The 22,172-nt window shown below is 40.4% G+C and overlaps 2 protein-coding genes across 2 annotated transcripts; one reads left to right on the top strand and one right to left on the bottom strand.

Moving 5' to 3' along the window:
* Positions 1 to 120: 120 nt before the first annotated feature.
* Positions 121 to 5,897, top strand: LOC103377902 (leucine-rich repeat-containing protein 15). The gene is made up of 2 exons (XM_008308876.3): positions 121 to 2,888; positions 3,026 to 5,897. The coding sequence occupies exons 1-2, from the start codon at positions 2,673 to 2,675 to the stop codon at positions 4,925 to 4,927; spliced, it is 2,118 nt and encodes a 705-aa protein (XP_008307098.1). The 5' UTR covers positions 121 to 2,672; the 3' UTR covers positions 4,928 to 5,897.
* Positions 5,338 to 22,166, bottom strand: LOC103377901 (uncharacterized). The gene is made up of 17 exons (XM_025055222.1): positions 18,152 to 22,166; positions 17,067 to 17,371; positions 16,856 to 16,925; positions 15,155 to 16,753; positions 14,560 to 14,768; positions 13,325 to 13,402; positions 12,434 to 12,767; positions 12,262 to 12,321; positions 10,551 to 12,007; positions 9,664 to 9,819; positions 8,659 to 8,757; positions 8,311 to 8,518; positions 7,997 to 8,067; positions 7,585 to 7,689; positions 7,217 to 7,496; positions 6,384 to 7,129; positions 5,338 to 6,224 (listed from the first exon to the last, which is right to left on the bottom strand). The coding sequence occupies exons 1-17, from the start codon at positions 18,516 to 18,518 to the stop codon at positions 5,958 to 5,960; spliced, it is 6,411 nt and encodes a 2,136-aa protein (XP_024910990.1). The 5' UTR covers positions 18,519 to 22,166; the 3' UTR covers positions 5,338 to 5,957.
* Positions 22,167 to 22,172: the final 6 nt, after the last annotated feature.

Genomic DNA, 22,172 nt, shown 5'->3' with positions numbered 1-22,172 from the left:
ACTCTTCTTTCTTTTTTTTTTTTTGCAGTTGACACACAAGACTATTAATGCCTTATCGCCACCTACTGCACTACTTAAGGTATCGGCGGGGTTTTAAGTAGCACTATACTTTTAGTATACTTTTCTTTTTTCTACCTTTGTGAGGACATTTTAAATTATTTTAAATACTGCATTATAATTCCAATAGCATCAATGTATAATATTTAGTAATACAACGATTAGGGTTAGTAAGCCATAACAAATTTAGAGGAGACTCTTAGTTAAATAAAAAAAGTGATAGATTCTTACCTCCAAAGCGATTAAGATACTAAGTCTGTGTACCATGATGTGACTTAATAAGAATCACATAAAAAAAAAAAAAATCATACCTGGACTGAACGGGACCTGTTGGATCGAATCCATGGCCTCATAATGCTCTCGTACCCTCACTGCAGGCTTACGACTGTCATCAATAATGATAAGAAGCCCTAAGAAATTAGAGAAAGATGAGAAAATCACCTGATTCAACAAACATGTGCATCCAGTGACATACTTTAGAGGCAGAACCAGGGGTTTACTAATAGAGCAAAGTACTGCCCATCCTTCTGCCGGGGGACAATCAATGCTGGAAAGAACAGCAGCAGTCCATAATTCCATGAACTGTAGAGCCATGTACTGAACATCGTGTTACGGAGTACACCGCATCGTTGGCATCAGTGCATGGTCAGCAGAGTCTGAACCAGTTAAAGGGTAAAAATACTGGATGTGGAAATGTCAATACATCTAATGGTCTGTAGAAAAAAGTGTGGAGTCAGTTTCTGTCTGTGTGTGAGAGAGATAAAAGAAGAGAGAGACCTTGTACCAATAAAATTAAAGGGCATCTTTATAAATGTTTTTATTTAAAATATATTAAGTTTTTTCCAGTATTTTTTTAAAGCTATAACCAGAAGTTTCTCAAATAATTAAAGACTATGAATTTGAACCAAAGACCTGATGTTCAATCAGATTGTTTAATTCATTTTTTTTATCATAATTTCTTTGTAACAAGTCAATCTCTCAACCATCTTTACCTTTGCAGTTTCCTAAGCAGTAGACGTGTAAAAGCAAGGTCATGCTAAGAACTGAATAGCAAATCAAACTGGCCACTGCATCAATCCCAGTTTCCAGTAGAAATACTCGAGGCTGAAAGTTAGATTTACAGCCTACTGTAGAATGCTTTGCGATGTTATCAAATTAATGTATTCTTATTTTCTTTTCCTGACTCAAACAACATCAAAAATTAGAAAGTGGTTGTGTTTGATTAATTTCATTACCATTAAAATAGTCCTTACATTTTAAAGAACTCTAATTTAAAATGCTAACCAGTATAAATGACCAACACTATAGAAAGGGTTTAGGTTAAGGATAAAGAAAAATAATGACATAAAGTATATAAATGTCATACCAGATGCAGACCAGTCGTTGAATTGACCATGAATAGATGAGAAAGTCAATTGTGCTGAATGTTGTCTTCCTCGGACGTTCACACTTCTGATGTTAATGCTCCGCGCTGTAATCTGAAATGGATTATAGCCCACCGCTCCGCCTGCTCAACCAGTCAGTACAGCAGACGCTCCCACTAGCAGCAAGAACCAAGCGGCTTCATTTACCGTGTAATCAATAGAAACAAGGGGACAACTACGTAACTACGACACACACTAAACAAGAATTAAAGTCAGTTACGGTCTAACACCACAGAACTGCTGGAAGTGACAGTGAAAGTCAGATACCTGTGTCATTGTTAAATAAACGCAATACCATCAGTTCGCTGGATTTGTCTAGAGAAAAAAAAAACGAAAGGCTGCCATCTGTTGGCCAAATAGTGGTAGTAAAACAAAATTAGGTGGATGGATGGTTGGGTAGAAAAGTGAGAACTGAAAGCTAAATATTACTGGGCCTTAACATGTATTTTCAAATATGAGTTGGTCCGTGATTGTTTTATAAACTGATACTGAAAGTAAATGTCCTTTGTCTTTTATGAGAGCCAGTTCCAGTGATATAAAGATAAAAACACATACAATTCCAAACTGAAAACTTTTTTCTGTTTTGACAGTTTCCTGTATTTCCTGTAAGATAACATTAAACCCCTTGATAACAGAAAATGTTTTTATGCTCTTTTAAAGTAAAATTGTTGCAATAATTAATTTTTTTAAGTGTTAAACTTTATCACGCTGTTGGATGTTTACTCAAATTAAAACACAAACAGACCTTACGTAGTTGTCAGGTTTGATGGGTGCAGTTTTTAAGGTGACAGACACTGTGCAGATTTACAGTTCTTTTGTGCCTCCATATGAGACATGGGCTAAACAAATTTCACTGTTCTGAGAAAAAAAACCCTTGCTAACCACATCTTCTTTTGAAGCCGAACACAACGTGAGCAGCTCTCAGTCTGCAGTCTCACTTTTCACTTTTCAGCAATAACGTCCAGGAACATCACAGCTCACACCAAAGTGGTAAGTTCAGATTTAAATGCAATAATGATAATAGTAACAAAGGTAAATTATTTTTCTGCAGAAAATAACTTAATTTTTTTTAACAAACAAACAACTCGGTGTTTAAAAGAAAAGTTGTATTTTTTTTGTGTGTCTTTTTCTGACAAAAAGAACATTATTTGACTTTTCAGTTTTAGGTGTGCTTCCCACTGTAGTGCAGTCATGCTGGCAGCTTTAACTCTGGCCTCCCTGAGCCTCGTGGTGTGGTCATCAGACCTCTGCCCACCAGCCTGTCACTGTATACAAAACCAGAATTCTGTCGCATGTCAGGGTAAAGGTCTGGACATGATCCCTGAGGTACCAGGATCTACAGAGGTGCTGTACCTGTCATACAACAAAATATGGCAAATACCGGAACATGGACTGGAGGAGCTGCAGGTATGAAAGCAACGGTGGTTCATTTCAGAATATAAAAAAAAGGGTTCATGAAACAAAAGTTTTTTAAAAATCTGTTAATCTTTGTTTTTCTAACAGAGAGGTCTCTGCACAAATATACTGTTTCTGATTTTCTGCAGGTTTTGGACCTGACCAGGAACAGGTTACATCTCTTCCTGGTTAACAACCCAGTGTGGCCAAATATGACAAAGCTTTCCAAGCTTTTCTTACGTGACAACCACCTTAGATTACTGCATCCTGGTCAGTTCCATATGTGCACTGCTCTCACTTTACTGGATCTAAGTGAGAATTTAATTGAATATCTACCAAAGGGTCTCCTCCATGGATTGGCTAAACTTCAAACACTTGTTGTGAACTTCAACCACATTCAGTCGTTACAGGTCGGTGGCTTGGACGGCGCCCTCACACTGTCTGACCTTCACCTGAGCCACAACAATATAACAATGATAGAGGAGGGAGTTTTCCAGAACTCGACTGTTTTAAAGAAACTTATTATGTCACGCAACAGAATTACTAAGTTGAATGAGAAGATATTACGAGGACTGGGAGGTCTCCAACGACTTGACCTTACTGGAAACAGGCTGGTCACCATTCCATCTGAGGCACTGAGCGATCTGAGAAACCTTACGGTTCTGTATCTGAAGATAAACAACATCACTGACCTTCCAGACGGCTGCTTCTCGTTCCTCAACCTGCTGGTTGAGCTAGACCTGAGAAACAATAAGCTGACCACTGTGTCTGAGGGGTCACTGAGAGGTCTGACCATGCTGCGAGTCCTGGACCTCAGTGTTAACCTCATAGACTCTCTTCCCTCTCAAGTCTTCAGTGACCTGATCAACCTGGAGTCACTTGATTTTTACAGAAACAGACTGAAATCTCTTCCTTGGCATGTGTTCAGTCCCCTGACCAACCTGAAGCAGCTTCATCTGGACAGTAATAAGATCTCTGTCCTGCCAGACGGACTCTTTGATTCCCTCTGGAGACTCACTGAACTACAACTGTCATTCAACCTTATTTCCCAGCTGAACCCAGTGCTGTTCTCCAACCTCATCATGGTACAGAACCTCTATTTGGAGAACAACTTACTGAAGCAACTTCCTGAAGGACTTTTCCGGGAGATGTTTGATCTCAGGGAGCTAGACCTCAACGACAACCACATCACTTTTATGCATCACTCAGTTTTCCATGATTTAGTGAAGGTAAACCAACTACGGCTGTCCAATAACAATATCTCCACTCTGCACCCAGACCAATTCAGAAACCTGACCAATCTTAAAGAGTTAAAACTGAATGGAAACCACATTAGTAAACTCCCTCCAAGTGTATTCATTAATTTGTCTAACTTGACCACATTAGATCTGAGCAAAAACTGTCTCCTGCAGCTGTCAGCGTCCAGCTTTGCAGGGTTATCTCATCTCAAAGAACTCAGGCTGAACTTCAATCAGCTTCAGAGCATTGACTTCAACACTTTCCATTTCCTCAGCAACCTCGGTAAGCTTCTCCTGAAGAACAACAGCCTCACCACTTTACACCCCCAGCTTTTTACCAAGCTGACCAAACTAACTGAACTCAACTTAGATGGGAACAAACTTCAACTTCTGCAGTCTGATATTTTTCGGGGACTTAGAAACCTCCACAAGCTGGGTTTAAAGTCCAACCAGTTAAAAGCGGTGAAGAGCAGAGCTTTTAAGCCTTTGAAAAAGCTTCACGTTGTCTGGCTCTCGGATAACTTGTGGGACTGCACCAGTTCACATATCGGCTACATCAGCTGCTGGGTCAAGATGCACGGAGGCAAGCTGGGAGACCAGCCTGTCTGCTACGTCAACTCTTCATCGCCATCTGCCTCTCTGTTCAACTCTTCTGTCCTGACTGAAGACTTGGCCTGGTCTCATAGAGTGAAGCCTGACTTATTGTTACAACATTACTGCACTGCAGACGCTGCCAGCAGCTTTGAACCCACGTTTCCTCTAAGAATGCTAAGTGTGCTCTTCTGGGCACACATCGCTGTCAGACTAACATGACACACTTTATGTGGTTTCAACCTCCGAAACCTTTTTGTGTCTGTGCTTTGCTGATTTCTTTTTTTGTTGAACTCTACATCAAGCCGTGGTTCTTCTCACTCCTTTTCGAATATGTAATTATTTTCTTCCCTGTGTTTTCATAATTTCACTTCATTTCTTCTTCATTTCAATATTGTTTTAGTGCAAAGAATTTGTTGGTGGTGTTCCAGTAGCATTGAGCTATCTGCATGTTTGAAATAAATAGCATAAACAAACAAATATATCAGTGCATACATTTTTAACAGTGCTGTCACTGAAGACAAAAAAACCTGCCATACCATAACAATGAATGTAAAATAATTTACATGAATCACACTGTTAGACTCTGCATCTTTATCTTTGTTCGCACAATTAAAGCCATTACAGGTCAATTGATTTTTAGTGTTGTTTTATTTCACAAACTGCCACAGAGCTGCCAAGATACTCTGCTTTTGTATTTTGTCAGTTTACTCAATTTTCTTCATTGGATCAACATCGTGAAAAAACCCCACTATCAGTTTCAGAACAAAATGAATTGACATTTTGGCTTTGAACCAAACCTGTGCCACGGTCCCAGGTTGATCACCCTTGTTGACGTCAGATGTACTGAAGATTTAACTTTTTTCTGACATTTTTAATATACTTACCTATACTGATTATACTGATACCTGCTGACAATAAATTCAATGGTTATGGTTCAATTGAAATACATTATAAGAAAGACCATATTATATATATGGTAGATAGTATACAGTGTAAAATTTCACAGACAGGTCAGTAGTTAATGACATTTGTGTTTGACGTGTCTATCACTTAGAGTGTCATCTGCTCGGGTGAAAGCTCTCTAAAAACAGCTAGCCTTCCTCATTCTCGATGGAACTTAACTGAGGAGCATGATATCAAAGACTTCTACTCTACAGCTGTAGTAGTTCAAACCAGACTCAGACTTGACCCACTGTCATAAACAGGTGTCTGTCTTCAGTTCCACCAACAGGGGGAGAGTCTCTTGGCATCAGACATAGAAACACTTGTGGTCCTTGAGGTTCCTAAGGTAAGAGAAACTCTTACCGCACTTGTCGCAAATGAACTGTTTCTCTCCAGTGTGGATCTGCTGGTGGGCTTTCAGGCTGTTGCCCTGGTTGAAGCTGCGCCCGCACGTGTCACAGGTAAACGGCTTCTCTCCAGTGTGGATACGCTGGTGTCTGTTCAGGTTGCCTGAGTTACTGAAACATTTCCCGCACGTGTCGCAGCTGAATGGTTTCTCTCCTGTGTGAACCACCTTTGGAAAAAGAGCAATTATTTCATTTCAATCTCTGCAATGTATTGGTAAATGTAGTTACACCTTTGGAGAGTTGACACTAATGAGGTCGAGAATTAAGTGGAAGATCATCTATCCCCCACATTACATCTCCAACCATTAGTTCATTTTCTACCATACCTGGTGTGACTTGAGGCTGCTGTGCTGTGTGAACAGACGACCACAGATGTCACAAGAGAACGGTTTCTCTCCGCTGTGTGTCTTCAGGTGAATCTTCAGGTAACTTGAGGATTTGAAACTCTTCCCACACAGTCCACAGCTGTGGGGTCTGTCCACTGAGTGATTCTGCTGGTGCATGCGCAGCTCAGTGATGGAGCTGAGCCGCAGGTCACACAGCACACACGCGCACGGGATATTAGCCGCGTGCGTCTGGAGGTGTTTGCGCAGTAAGTCGACACATGCCACCACCATGCCACAGGCCACGCAGACCAGAGAGTTCACGCCCGAGTGAGACGTTTTCTGATGCATCCTCAAGGCATTCTTCTGGATGAAGCACTTGCCGCAGGTTTCACAGCTGAAGGGACGCTCGCCGGTGTGTATTCGCTGATGTCCTTTCAGAGTGTCGGCCTGGTTGAAGCTCTTTCCGCACGTTTCGCACTTGAATGGTTTTTCGCCCGTGTGGATGCGCAGGTGGCGCTGCAGGTTTCCTGGGATTGTGAAGCTTTTGCTGCAGTAGTGACATTTATAGGCCCGCTCACCAGTGTGGACCTTCTGGTGCATTTTTAGGCCATGAGCTCTGTAAAAGCACTTTCCACACTGGTCACACCTGAACGGTCTGACGTCAGCGTGGAGGCGCTGGTGGTTCCTCAGCAGTTGCTTTAGAGTGAAACCTTTTCCACAAACATCACAAGTGTGAGGTCTCTCTCCTGTGTTCAGAAAAAGAGTGAAGACATTGGTTAAAAAAAAAAAAAGTTAAAATATCAAGGACTTGGTCCCAGGCGGTCCTTTCTCACCAGTATGCAGAAGCAGGTGTGCATTGAGGCTGCGCTGGAAGGAAAACCCTCGTCCACACTGAGCACAGTTAAAGGGCTTTTCAACAGTTGCTCCATGGACGGACTGGTGGGCTTTGAGCTGCAGCAGATTGCTGAAGGTTTTCTTGCAGTGTTTACAGCTCAGGGGCTGCTGACTTTGGCCGCTCTTCTTCACTCTGCCTCTGTGAGACTTTGACCTTACAAAATGTTTGGATCTGGCTTTGCGTCCTTGGGAATCACTATGTACAACTTCTGGCCCTAACTAGGAGAGGAAAAAAAACACAACTAAATATTAATACTACAATTCTTTAAGGGTTTTAAAGAGACATTAGAATACTAATGGAATCAACCTGGAAGTCTGGGTCCTCATCAGTGTTATGAACTGAATCTTCATATGCAGGGTCAGCAAATGCCTCCAAACCTTCTTCTTTAATTATCACCGTGTGGACACTGTCCTGGAGAAAGACAAGAGATTAAAAATATGATGAGTTTTTATTAAGTTTACGTTAACACCAGTTCTGTTGTATACAAATATTGGTCTGGCGAGGTTTTTGACGACCAGAGAATAACGTCAAAGCAAAGCTTGTACAATAAACAGCCATATTTAAGACCTTTCTTTATTTAGAATTTTAGTTGTCAGTGCGTGTGTGTGCTGTAGCATGAGATATCAATGTGTGTAATTGTCTTTAGTGGTAAAAAGGGTAACACTTTAAAGAAAATAACCTGCAGTTTAATAATAAATAAATCATTGTGGGAATTTACCTCACAGGTTCGTCCTTTCCACAGATGAAGTATTGGTGACCGTTTAACTCCCGAAGCACTGGTTATCACTGCTATCAAAGAAAAGATAAGATTATCAACAGAGATATAACATAGCAACCCCTGGTGTAAAAAAAAAAATATATATATACTGGGCAATTTTCTTTTTTTCCCTGGTTGATTTTGTTACTAAATGTATGTAGTCTTCAAACTTTTTAAATGCATCAATACAATTGTTCTTTTCATGTATTCCTCTTCTTCCACTAAATCCTTTTCCAGATGGTGAGGGGGGGCTGAAGCTAGAAAAAAAACAAGACCTCTGTGACTCTTCCTCCCAGAGCGATGGCTGTTCTGGACAGCATCTTCATCAGCACCATTTGTCAGAGCCTTCTCCACACTGCTCTCCTCAGTCGATATCTCCACTTCCTTCTGAACCCTGCTGCCCTCCAGCACAAGTTTCAGCTCCATCTCTGCCACCTCCAGCCTCCGCCTTAAGTCCTCGATCTCTGCCACACCCTGTGACACCTATAAGGATAGAAATCACATTTCATCAGGTAAAGCTCTGTTTCAAAGAAATAGGCAAATAACATGACATCACTTTTTGACAGGGATCATACCCAACAGGTTGTAACAGGTTTCAGTAGAAGAACAGAGCAGTGACCTACCTCTATCTGCAGCAGGGAGGAACACTCATGAAAGAGCTGGCAGATCTTCTCAACTGCTTCTCGAGCCAGAGACGTCATTAAAACACTGACTTGGATCACCTTTAAGAGCACATTAATAGAGGACTCAAATCCACTGAACACAAAATATCAATATTTTTCACAAATGTGGAAATTGTAGATTTTACTATTTATGGATTAAACATTAGATGTACGATGTTTTGTTCAAAGTTTGTTTTAAAACTAAAAGAAAATGACGCCCCCCCCCCCCCCCCCCCCCCACACACACTCTCACACACACACACTCCCCCATCGCCTGTTGACAGCTGAGATTGACTCCGCGACACTGAACAGGATTAAGCGGTAGATAATGACATGAAAATTAAATTAAACACTACTGGTTTGAAGTAACACCCATTAGATAAACTTCACATTCCGTGTGCTTTGACTATGACCGCAGGCTGTCACACACAATCTCACTTATTTCTCCACTTGTTTGGACAAGAATATTACATAAAGAATATTTACCTATAAAAAAAATAAAATAAAGAACCCGATCACGAAACGCCGCGAAGTTGCACGCAATGCACAATTAATTAATTATTAAAAGAAAAAGAAAAAAACACAACACAGGATAATAAAAATAAAACAATGTTCAAGAAATTCAATACCTCGTGCAAGTTGTTGTAGTGTATAGACATGCACCGGATAGATAGGCCTACGTCAGTCTACAAATCCTAATTGCGTCTAACAAATTATTATTTCTATTGTAGCAGAGAATCGATAACGTCTTACCAATCACTTTGAACGTAGTCTAATTAGCATCGCATAAATGTGGCGCAAATGGACATGTCTTGGCAGGACGCAGCTGCCGTGCACAGCTAGTTCTTCTATTTCTATGATCAGCTGACGGCGATGGAGAGCCAACAAGAGAAAGACAAACAGTAGAAATGTAACAGTAACTCGAACTCGCTGTACAAGACCATGGTCTTCGATACTCCAACGTACCTTCCCTTCTGATCTCTCGGTGTTTTCAGCCGTTACTTTACTAATTTCTTTGACAGTCGCGTTCACCATTATCTCCAAAATGGCGGCCACTTGTGTCTCCAAATTCGACATGACGAATAAATGTATGGTAAATAAATGCTGATTACGTCTTGTTGACTAACAGGTGAAACATTCGGTCATTTTCTAGGAGTAATGTTAAAAAACTTGGTACATGTACAAACACAACACGAATCCACCTTCAACTTCCAGGTCAGGATTTTCAAAATAAAGGTACGCACCCTGAAGCAATTGACAGACGATGTCTACTTGGTTTAATCGTGTTACAACGACTTAACTAAAGTAATTTAAATTGCAGTACTATTTGACATTAAAAATAATTTTCTTGCAATGTGTGAAACCTAGTACCGAATGGTTCCACATCATTTGCGTCTAAACACATGAAAACACATTGTAGCTTACAGTTATGAACTCATTTACGATATAAAAAAATATCATAAATTAGTGATGATACATATATACCAGATTTAGGTCGTAAATATTAACAGCACACAGCTTTAACCATGAATACTAAACATGGATCTGTTGCTTCTGTGCTACATTAACAAAGAGCTTTTTATTCCACTTGAATACAGGCCATACAGTGTGATGTTTTTGTTGTATAATATATAAATATATAGTACATGGACATAGTTAAAAGATTTGCCATCTGTCCTGCAGGGGGTGCTTTAAATGGACCATAGGGAGAGGTCTTTTACACATTCACACATTTAATACCAATATGTCTGCAGAAATTTAACCACTACTTATATTTTTTTAAAGGAGGACTGCCCTGCTTTTTCTTTCTTGTTATTTTTAATTGAGTCAATGCCTGAACTAATTCCGTGTTAGGCCAGAGTGAGTGTGTCTTCCAAGACCTTTATATTTTTGACAGCACAGTTATGTCTTTTGAGCAACCTTGAATCTGAAAATCCAAGTCCACAGCTGCTGCAAGAGTACGGTCTTTCTCCTGTGTGGACCTGCATGTGAAACTTCACGTGTCCAAGTTGCCTGAACGTCTTTCCACAAACTCCACACTCATAGGGCTTCTCACCCGTGTGGATGCGCAAGTGCCTGCGGTAGTTTGAATGGATCCTAAAGGTCTTCCCACACTGCTCACAGGTGTGTGGTCTCTCCCCTGAGTGCTGCAGCTGGTGAGCCTTCAGAGCCTGTTTGATGATGAAACGCTTTCCACATACGTCACAACCAAATGGCCTTTCTCCTGAGTGAATGCGTTGATGGTAGTCATACGTGGCTTTGTAGAAAAACGCCTTTCCACATGTGTGGCATTTGTACTGTGTTTGATCTGTGTGTATCAGCTCGTGTCTTTTTATTGCAGCTACGGTGTTGAAGTTCTTGTGGCAGGTCTTGCAGGTGAATGGAGTCATATCTACGGTGGTCCTGTCCCGACGGTAGATCACCCTGCGGTTGCCTTGGTCCTCAGCTCGTCTCCGTATCACCCGGCCACATCTTGCCTTTTGGTGTTTCTGGAGCTGGCAGTTGTACAGAAAGGTTTTCCCACACAGGTCACACATAAAGGACTTTGAAGCACCATGCAGCAGCATGTGAACTTTAAGCTTGTTGTCCTGAACAAAGTTCTTCCCACAGATTTTACACCCGAAAGGTGTCTCGCCCGTGTGAATGCGTAAGTGTCTCTTCAGGTTCTGCTGAAGAGTGAAGCCTGCTCCACATGTCTCACACGTGAAGGTTTTTCCACTGTGAACTAGCCTGTGTGACCTCAGTGACCTCCTCTTCGTAAAAACTTTGTCACACTCTGTGCATTTGTACGGGTTTTCACCCGTATGAACACTTTTATGGCACTGCAAAGTGAAGGCGTACCTGAAACTTTCTCCGCACTCAGAGCATCTGTGCGGCTTTTGGTTGTTGTGGACCAGCTGATGAGACTGCAGGTTACCTTTACTTTTGAAGCCCTTCCCACATGAGGAACAGATGAAAGGCCTGTCGTCTGTGTGGACGAGCTGATGTGCCTTTAGGTTCTCTTTGGTTTTGAACTTCTTCTCACAGACACTGCACTGAAAGGAGGCGCTCTTCTTTTCCTCGTGGCGCAGCAGGTGGTGCTCTAAAGCTGCTGCATTTCTGAATTTTCGTGAGCACTGGTTGCAGGCGAAAGGCCTCTGCTCTTTGTGGGAGTTGATGTGCTTCATCAAATGAAACTGCCTGTTGAAGCTCTTGTTACAGACATCACAGACAAACACCTTCCTCTTCCTCTTGGCTTCTGCTTCCTGCATGTTTTGAGTGTCAGTACTCAACGTTGTCATGTTCACTGAGGTAAAATGATCAGGAGGGTCTAGACAGGAGGAAACAAATGTATGGTACCAAAATGTAGTGCATGAGAAGATAAATAATAAACAGTATTATTTGGAAAACATCGTAAAACATCACAAAGAAATGATTGCAATGAGCACAAGTGATTTGAAAGCCTGCAACTAAACTTTAAGCTAGTTTCATAGCTATTTTAGAATCTAAGTCTCTCACGTCAGTCACTTGAGTTTACATGTAACATAAGTTGTGTATATGGACAGGTTACACCAGTGAAGTCACCTTTGATAGTTGCTGTTGAGGACTGCACTTCAGAATTTAGCTCTTGTGGAGTCTCTTCATCTGTACAAGAAATTGAAAGCAATGGATTAAATGAATGTATGAATATTTACAAGTGATGAACGTGATGTTAGCTTTATACAAATGTATAGAAGTAATCCAGTAGTTAACATACCGACATCTGGTCCTCTCTGCACCACAGCACTAAACAGTTCTCCTGTGATGTCGTTTTTTATGAACTCGGTTTTACTTTTTAACTCCCCACTCGACTTTGAGGTGAAAATCAATCCACTCTTTTCAATAAGGATTGGGCAGCCATTCAGGATGCTGTTTCTCCCCGCCCTCGTGCTTTCAAAGTTTTCCCTCATAGTCTTCAGCTCACTCTGCAGCTGTCCCACTGTAGCCTTCAGAGTGGTGTTTTCTCTCTGCAGCATTAGGCACAGCTGGGTGAAAATGTTGCTGATCTTTCTTGTTGCTTCCCGAGCCAAAGATTCCACAATCAAATCTGACTGTTGGAATAAAATGTAGATGTAAATGCAATATAAACAAAAACATTAGTAGAAATGACAAATACTAAATGTTTACCCAAATATAATTACATTACAAAATGTGGTGTTTTGCACATTGGCTGTGATTTATACTCTCATATCATTGTTTTTGGTTTACTTTCCTCCATTTCATATTACCAATAATAAGCGTCTGCTAAATGCATAAATGTAGATTATATTATTTATATATAATTCTTTTAGAAATCTATTGAATTTGACAAACAATATGTCAAATGCAAACAATTAACTTTAAGAATAATAGTTTATTTCCTTAATGGTCATTGCTTCCACATTATTGTAGTGTTTGAGGGTTTTCGACTCTTCATAACCAACCAACGTATTTTTGAAATGTGAGAAAATCGCCAGTGTGAGATTAACAAAGTCTTATTTTCATTCTTTTGTCAGGCACCTTAACATCACTGGGTGAATATAACTCGCTGAAACACCAGAGACTGTATATGTCGTCCCTCTCCTTGACTTTACTCCTTCTGTCCAATCTCGTCACACACGTTACTCACCTGCTTCCTCGTGTTGGCGGACCCTTCTGAGTCTCCAATCATGTATGACGCAGTTTTTAAGGCCATCTCCACGATAGACTGCGTTAAAGCAACAAAACCGGAGTTTATTGACATTGTACCTTTTTAAAGTTCGCTGGTGTGAGAAAGGCGCCATTAAACCCAGAGCAGGAAGTAGTAGTGGAGGACCGCGCACCTTTTCAAAATAAAACGTGAACGATTTGCAATAAGCAAAAAAGTTTAATTCTGATATAACGTTATGGCTGTCAAATTTATTTATATAAAGTAATTACATCTAAATTCCATTCTGCATTCTGGTAAATAAAAACAAAAAGCCCAGAAACATTACACGCCATAATAAAATAACCTACATCTTAATTTCAGTGATCCCAAAAATCAAGCTAGCTTCTATCAAAGTCTTAATAACAGCTACGTAATATCGCAACCCTAATACAGGTAAGAAAAATGTTGTATTTTTAACACCTGAGATTTCTGAAGAAACGAGTAGAAACACAATGCAAATGCCCCAAAACAATATTGTTTACTTCTAATGTTAGCACTCAGGACTGATCAGCTCACGCTTTAATCTTACCAGTTCGAGTCAATAAAAAAAAGATGTATTTATATATTAGAGGAACAAAAACACAAAACAATTTGTTGTTTACAACAATAGCACATATTTTCAAACCTATACAGATGAACTGCTTTTCTGAGTTATTTCTTCTTCTCATCTTAGGAATTAGTACTAGGTACTGGCAATGGTACAAGGATCTTTAGGTGTGTTATCCTTCAGGATATTCTTAGCACTACAATAAAATTCCCTAATTTTCCCTTTAATTTAACAGTTTCTTACATTTCCATTGCAGTTGAAGTACCAAAAACGTTATGCAAATTAGTACTTTGATTACTAAAAGACAGGGTGGAGCTTGTAGCACAGATAACAAACCATATGAATAAAAAATAATTTTGGAGTTGTTAAATATTTAAATAATTTTCGTAATGAACGATTTTGTGGCTGCATATAAATAAACCTATTTGTGGTCACAAAATAAGATTACATAGAAGTTGAAAGAAGTTCCTAAAAAATGCTTATCTGCACGTGTTGCTTCATGTTAGTATTTTTTCTTTTCCTGTTCTTTTGAAAGTGGAAACTTTAAATATAAATATGTATACTTTAATTAATTTAAACAAATACTGTATATAGATGTAGTAGTTGTTGAATGATGATTTTCACTCACCCGGTCTTTGTAGGTGAAGTTCCCTGAAAGAACATTAAGGGCTGCAAGCTTCACCCCAACAGTACCTCTTGAGCAGGAATTATTTTTTGATTTCCTGTTACTTGCTTTGACCTTATAATTCTTGCTTAGGCATGCAAATACGTTGTACATTGCTGGTACTAGTTCCTGCATTAAAAAATCTTTGTCATTTCCTACACAGGGATCAAAAACTCAGGGGTGGAATTGAGAAGACTGTTGTTAGCAAAGATATAGTTCATGATCAAGAGTAAAACTGGGAAACACAGGGACTTTTAATGTAAGGTTTGCAGCACATTCCTCTCTGCCTGGAGAATGCAGAGGATTTTTGTCAAAATTATTTTTTTAAATTCCAAGACCTTTGTGGTCCACCCAAATGAAAGGCTTGTTGGTTTGGAAATGCAGTCCCAACAATACAAGCACATCCCCTTGGATGGAACTGATGGTTTGTGGTGCTGTTCAATGGAAACATGGATATGAATATGAAGACGGAACCCACAGTTATTTCATCGGTGTCACTAAAACTAAACTGGCAGATAAGCTCAGATTGGACTAAACTCACTCATGTTTGTCCGTCAGCTGAGTGCAGCAGTGGCCAGCACACTCTCACAGCTGTGCTTCTTCACTTGCCTGGAGTCAGAGAAGCCCTGTCCACACTGCTGACACATGTACAGCTTCTGCCCCGTGTGGATCTGCATGTGGGACTTGAGCTGATTGGACTGGTGGAACCTCCTGTTACAGTGAAAACACTCAAAGGGCTTTTCGCCAGTGTGGATCCTCAGGTGTCTGTAGAAGTTTCCATCCGTTCTGAACTCCTTGCCACACTGGTCACACTTGTACGGTTTTTCTCCAGTGTGAATCCGTTCGTGCTGCTTCAGGCTGCTGGTGTGGAAAAATCTCTTTCCGCAGACGGCGCACACATATGGCTTCTCGCCAGCGTGGCTTCTCTGGTGGTAACTGAAAGAGTATTTATTGTGGAAACCCTTCCCACATATGCCGCAGTTAAACTCCTTGTGCTCACTGTGCCCTCGCTCATGAAGTTTGAGGGAATAGGCAGCACTGAAACCTTTCAGACATATTTTACAACTGAACGGCTTCACCAGGGACTTATTCCTCTGTCTCCTCTGTGACACCGTCTGCGTGGCGTCCGATTCGCCAGTTCTATCAATGTGCACATACTTCTGATGCATCTGGAGCCTGCAGTTGAAGAGGAAGGTTTTCCCACACAGATCGCACATGAAGGGCTTCCTGGCACCGTGAACCAGCATGTGTGACTTCAGCTTGTTGTTGTCTGCAAAGCTCTTGCCACACTCTTTACAAGTGAACGGTTTCTCTCCCGTGTGAATGCGAATGTGCCTCTTGAGGTTGTTGTTCAGGTTAAACCTGGCTCCACAAATGTGACAGGTGAATGGTTTCTCCCCCGTGTGGACAATGCTGGGTCTCTTCAGCGCGGTTCCAGTTCTATACGACCTGTTGCACACTGTGCATATGAAAGGAGTGATCCCAGTGTGTTTCCTCTTATGCACAGTCAGGGAGTGAGCGTACTTGAAAGACTCCTCACACATGTTACACTTATATTTTTTAGTATTTGTGTGTACCATCTGATGGAAGCGAAGAGTGTCTTTACTCTTAAATTCCTTCCCACATTTCTCACAGCTGAACGGCCGCTCCTCTGAGTGCACAGTCATGTGACATTTCAGCTGCACAGATGTCTTACACGTCTTCTCACAGAGCGGACACTTCAGCACTTCCTTACTTTTCTCATGACGCAGGAGGTGGTTTTCCAAAGACTGTTTGACCCTGAATGTTTTCCCACACTGGTCACAGACAAACGGTTTCGGTGGCTTCGACTTCTGGTGACACTTGAGATGATTCTGCAGTGACTGTTCCTTTTTGAATGTTCTTTTACAGCGAGGACAGGGGAAAAGCCCAGGAGCTTTACCCGTTTCGTGGCGCAAGATGTGATTCTCAAGCAACTTCTTTGACAAGAAACTTTTGTCACATTGGTCACAAGGAAAAGGCTTGTTGTGAGTCTTCATGTGTTTGTTCAGGTCACCTTTCCAGTAGAAGCCAACATTACAGATCTCACAGGAGAAACGCTCGTCTGTTTCTGACTCCTTGTTTGCTAACGTTTCACTTGGCTTCATTCTCTTCTCCTTGATTTCGTTATCAGTAAAATCTGAAAATATTATTATTAATATTATTATTTTGGTGTAGCAGGCAAGACAAATTTGACTAATAAAAAAACCTGACTGACCAGATATCAAATCAGTTTATTTACCTTTTTCAGCTTTATAAGTCGGTTTCCTCATTCTTTTCGGTCTCCCCGTAGGTTGCTCTCCCTTGGATTTCTGTTGTTCAAGGGGACACTGGTCATATCACTGACAACTTCATGCATTGACATAAAATTAAATGCTTGACACTGATAAAATTCACAAAAAAAATCTACACATTTGGAAAACATTAAAATGAAGCATAGTCTACTACTCTACCTTCTGCTCCTCCACTACATTGTTACTGATGGTAATCATGGAGTTTGGACTGGGAACATCCTGAGGCGTAGACCCCAGTAAATTTGCTGTCTCCAGAATGACATGCAGTTCTGTTGGTTGAGTGTCAGTCTGTGTTGCAGTAGGAGATGGATTCATATCCAAGTCAGCCACAAGGGACACTGCAGTTGGAGTGACAGTCGTGGACTCCTCTGTGGAACCGACTTTACTTTCTTTGCCTCCAGGTGCAGAGTTTGTGGACATTTTTTCTGCATCATCCGCTGAGGCAGCAGTGTTTTCTGCAGCATCTGTGGTGGTCAAGGAAAAATAGAATTATCCATTGCTAAAGAAGAACAGAATGTACTACAGTGTAACTGTATGTTCTTACGATATGTTGACATGTACATTAACATACACAGTACACTACATTTTTAAAACAGAATACACAAATTATATATTGGCTTTAAGAGTATAGTGACTACCTATGGTTAGACATAACACATAACAGACATGTTATAATAGGCCTTAGCTCTGAACTAATCTAAACAACATTTTCATTCAAGGTTCACAGAATTTTGCTTCTGATAAAAACTGTTCGTGTTTGTCCCTATGAGAGTGTATTGTTCAGTTTTCACCCAACCTGTTTCTAACTTCCTGCCACTAATCTGCCCTAGTTATCGGCTGCAACATCAGCAATCCGTAGCGTGTTAACGAATAACTTTTATTTCTGCGATGCCATATTTAACTCTGTAATATTCTATAATGTTGTAAAAAAGTCATTTAATTAGATCTGTATAAACCACCACCAAAAGTCACTGTATTAGAGCTCCGCTTAGAGGAAGAAGACGAAACGACATGTTGCGTGTTTACAAACGTGCATGACGTTATCTTCACCCTTTGTACTGTACACCCACAGACTAGGGTATTACGCCTGATATATTCTGTCGACAAACCAATGTATCAAGTTCATGTTTAACTCTGACTAGTGAGGTTCATTGGATCATTACCAAGTTGATGAAACTGTGGGACTTTCCCTTCACCTACAAGTGCTACATCCGGCACCACAATGTGAGCTATTCCTCTCTTACCATTGCTGGTGCTGTGGCTAAAGCTCTTTAGCTCCTGCTCCAGCTGCTCCATTTCTCTGCCCAGCTGACCCACTCTGGCCTCCAGCTCCTGCTCCAGTTGGCCGGCTTTCTTCTGCAGCACATCCTCCAACTGCTCCACTTTGGCCCGCAGAGCCTCGATTTCCTCAATGAGGTCGGATGAAACCTCCGTGAACACTTTTTGGATCTGACACACCAGACATCTTTCAATCTCGCGAATTTGCGTAAAATTGGACTCTTTCCACTCCAAGTTCGGCGCTTCTTTTACCAAAACATCCCTGAACACTGATACCGCCGCCTGGAAAGCAACTTCAACCACCGACGCTACGTCGCTACTAAGTCTGTCCATTTCTGTTTAAACTGTACTCAGTCCACAATGTTGTTTTGTTAGTGGTGCATTATATTTCCCTAAATCTAACTGGTTAAAGTGAAATTAACTTCCTCTGTACAGTTTAAAAGCTTGAATTCACTCAACATTTACTGATGTCCTTCTTTATGGCGGACGGTACGTTTCTTAAAAGCTTCCGTGTTCAACATCCGTTTCCGGTTTCATGTCAACCTTTTAGAATACCTTGTAGACAGAAAAGGTAAAACGCAGCGCACGGGAACTGTAAATACACTTTAAGTAATAAATAGTTTCTTTAAACAAGACCCAGTCTTGGTGTTTTACACAACGACACCCAGTCTTAGTGTTACACTGACATATAGAAAGAAAGGAAGTGTATTTTTTCTATTCCCGTGAAAATGTACACCGGGAGTGTGCCCCCTGGAGGCATCCTGCGGTATTACCATATGTTTGATTACCATATTTTCAAAGACACGCAACTTTGATGTTTTAACGATAAAGTCCTTACACCGATCGTAATTGAGGTAAAATATCGAAACAAACACATTTATTATTTCTACTCATTGTTCCCTGAGTTCAGTTCCTGTCGATTTCCCAATCTATAAATTACTGCCATCTAGCTAATTTCTTCTTACAAACAGACAGGTGTCTCACTGCCAGCTTATTCTGTATGCTTTGGGTCCTGCCTTTTCCAGTCAGTATAGTATTGCCTTACTCTTTCCTGCTGCCTTCTACCTTGTACTACTGTTTTTCCATCACCTATGATAAATGGTATTATTTTTTGTGGATTTTAAAAACACACACAAAATTGATGAATCAAAAGGTTTTTTTTAATTATTTGTCAGTGTATCTCGGCCAACAGACGGCGGTTGATGTGAACAGAACAGCACAGACACACACAGACAGGCAGGGTACCAGCCTCCTGGTCCAAACCATGATGTTACCCATGTCATGATGCCTTAGAATTCCTGATTGTTTCTGCTGTGAGCAGTGTAATACCGTTTGGAATCTGTCAGTACATTGGCAGTACCCTGCATTTTTTGTCCAGTGTGTACCTACACCCTCAAAGTGTGCCAGTTCATGAAGATGTTGGTCACAATCCGACAGCGGAGGACTGTCTTATTGAAAGTTCACCTCTTTAAACACGGTTGTTGTGTCCGACATGCATGTAAATGATTGCATTGATCTGGCATTCACGCCTATGTTAGATGCATAAAAAAGTACTTAAACTGAAAAAATGAACAATATGTTCTTTTGAGACATATTTTATGACAAACACAGACCACACCAATTTAAAATCCTCAAGTTAAAACAGGAAAATTAAAACAGAAAAAAAAAACCAACACATGTACACAGGGACCTCAAACTGCTCTTACAGTACTCTTTCAGAAACAGAGATGATCCAATTAAGCCTAGCAAAGAAATTTCTCAAAAATATAAAACACATTCATAAATGATCACTGTTCTGGACCAGGATGAGTTTTAAGTTCAACTGAAATTAACTGCTGTTGCAGCCAAATGTGTTTTTATTTTAATGTAATCAGGAAACCTAGTGTCTGAATAAAAACTGATTGCTCAACACAAAGTTAAACCAAAAACAGTTACATCGAGGGCAACTGGATGAAGTAGGTTTTTTTTAACCTACTTTTTACGAGTTTACTACTAATGTTTTAAGGTATTTGAAGCAGGAAGCTAGAACTCTTAGTTTGTTTGATAACATTCCAGTCTCTCAGAACTGTTTTATGCAGTATAGGTTGTTCAAAAATGTAGAAGCCACAATTAAAGACTGGATCTGTCTATTCCTTTCCAAACTGTAATATAAATGTTGTGGAAATCTTTACATTTAAATTTCAGTATAAAAATCAATCACTGGTTTGAAGTGTTCTTCAATAAGTCATGTTGACAAATTTGAAGAGAAAAATCTCTCAAGGAAAATCAATAAAAGACTGTAAATGTTGAATTCACGTTAACGTGATTCAGGTATAAATATTACAGAGGCTTAATGCACAGAGGTACAACTAAAAACACAGAAAGTACATTTCAGTTGAACTTGAACCAATTTCCATTCAGCAGCAGGTAGTATGAAACAGCATTTGGATTTAAAAGAATGTTAGAATAAAGATTGTTTACTCCATCTGATCCAGGCTCTTTCTTTCCTTCTTTGCCCTTCGGCCCATGTGGCTGATTATATGGCTTTGTGGTAATTTCGTGGTAAAAAATATGAAATGAAGTGAGGAGCGGATGCAGAGTCAGTGCACAGCAGAGGCAAACTTTGATAAATGAGTGATTTCTCTTCAAGCAAAACATGCAATCCTACAACGTACATACAACGTTTCCCATTTTTGTGAAATATTTGGTCAGTGTAGAATCCTGGCGGTCACCTGTGTGTCACAGTCCATTCACTTTAATGTAACCTTTTTTTTTACACATTCATTCTGTTCCATCGCTGATGGGATTATGAAGACAGACAGTTTTGGGTCTGTGTCAAACTGGACGTGTCTGGAAGACTGAGGCGGTATCTGATTGGACGAACATCTAGTACACTGAAGAACCAGGCGAAAGCACACAACAACAAAAATCACCTGAGAGCTATGGAGACCCTGGGAGTGGACAGCAGCACCACACACACACACACACAGGCTCACACGTGCAAACACACACACAATTATTTTGAATTCTGTATAAAAATGGCTGCAACTGATGTTCGTAAAGAAATGATTCATTTTGAGTTAATGAAGCCAAAGGCCTCATTCATTAAAAAAAAAAAAATTTCAGGTGCAGATTTTGTGCTTACGACCAAAGCCCAACACGTCAGGTAAGAACATGGATCTTGACCAGGACGAAGGGTTGGAAATTAAATTTACCACTGTTTTAAAGATAAAAACGTATGCCTTACAGGGCCATTGATATCTTTTAAAAAAAAAATCAAACAACATTTTAATGAATGAGGCCCCTGAGAACCACAGTCTTCGTCTTTCAGACCACAGTGTGCATCTATCCTTTGGTCACAGGACCACATCTCTCCATGCGTCTGTCTGTCATTTGCATCTCTCCAGTTAAAGGAAACTTCAAGCAAGGTTCTGTGGTGTGATTAAGATTTCAAGTTTTTCTATTTATGTCTGAGCAGTCATTTTAATTTCTATTTTTTCCCCTCTTTTGCTCCTATCTGCGTTACAGTGTCTATAGATGAATGGGGTTTTGTGTTTGTTTTCAAAGAAATAAAAATCCAAATGTGTGAATTTTTCGTTTACCAGAAATTCAAGACAGATGAGACGTGACAATAGTACGTAAAGAAACAACAGTTAACAAAAAAGTGTTTCTGTCTATTTGTGTGTCTGTAAAACATTTTGGCATAAATTAATTCTCTATTCATTTCTGAGGAGAAAAAAGACAGAGTGTGGGCTCTCAGCTCACAGACAGACAGATCGATAAATACAGTAGATAGGACAGACAGACAGGATTTACACACAGCCAGAGCTCATCCCACAAAAATAACTAACAGTATGTCCAACATTATGAGCTACATTTTTCACACTACCAATCAGTAACATCTTTCAAGTTTACCGTCTGCCACTCTCTCATGTGAGCGCTGCCCGGTGTTCAGCAGCTCAACTCTCCGCCTCAGTGGTTCCCTGAAACGGTCACCAGAGAGGGTGG

The sequence above is a fragment of the Cynoglossus semilaevis genome, chromosome 4 (genome assembly GCF_000523025.1).
Source record: "Cynoglossus semilaevis isolate Cse_v1.0 chromosome 4, Cse_v1.0, whole genome shotgun sequence".
Lineage (NCBI taxonomy): Eukaryota > Metazoa > Chordata > Actinopteri > Pleuronectiformes > Cynoglossidae > Cynoglossus > Cynoglossus semilaevis.
The sequence above is the reverse complement of the archived record's forward strand: the minus strand, read 5'-3'. Positions and strand labels throughout refer to the sequence as shown.

What these genes read in the sequence shown, in the direction of transcription:
- LOC103377902 (XM_008308876.3), top strand. Translation starts at nt 2,673, where the DNA reads ATGCTGGCAGCTTTAACTCTGGCCTCCCTGAGCCTCGTGGTGTGGTCA. An exon ending in ATGGACTGGAGGAGCTGCAG is followed by an intron (nt 2,889 to 3,025) that starts GTATGAAAGCAA and finishes GATTTTCTGCAG; the next exon opens with GTTTTGGACCTGACCAGGAA.
- LOC103377901 (XM_025055222.1), bottom strand. Translation starts at nt 18,518, where the DNA reads ATGGACAGACTTAGTAGCGACGTAGCGTCGGTGGTTGAAGTTGCTTTC. An exon ending in CCGCCAACACGAGGAAGCAG is followed by an intron (nt 12,768 to 13,324) that starts GTGAGTAACGTG and finishes TTATTCCAACAG; the next exon opens with TCAGATTTGATTGTGGAATC. An exon ending in CTCAACAGCAACTATCAAAG is followed by an intron (nt 12,008 to 12,261) that starts GTGACTTCACTG and finishes CCTCCTGTCTAG; the next exon opens with ACCCTCCTGATCATTTTACC.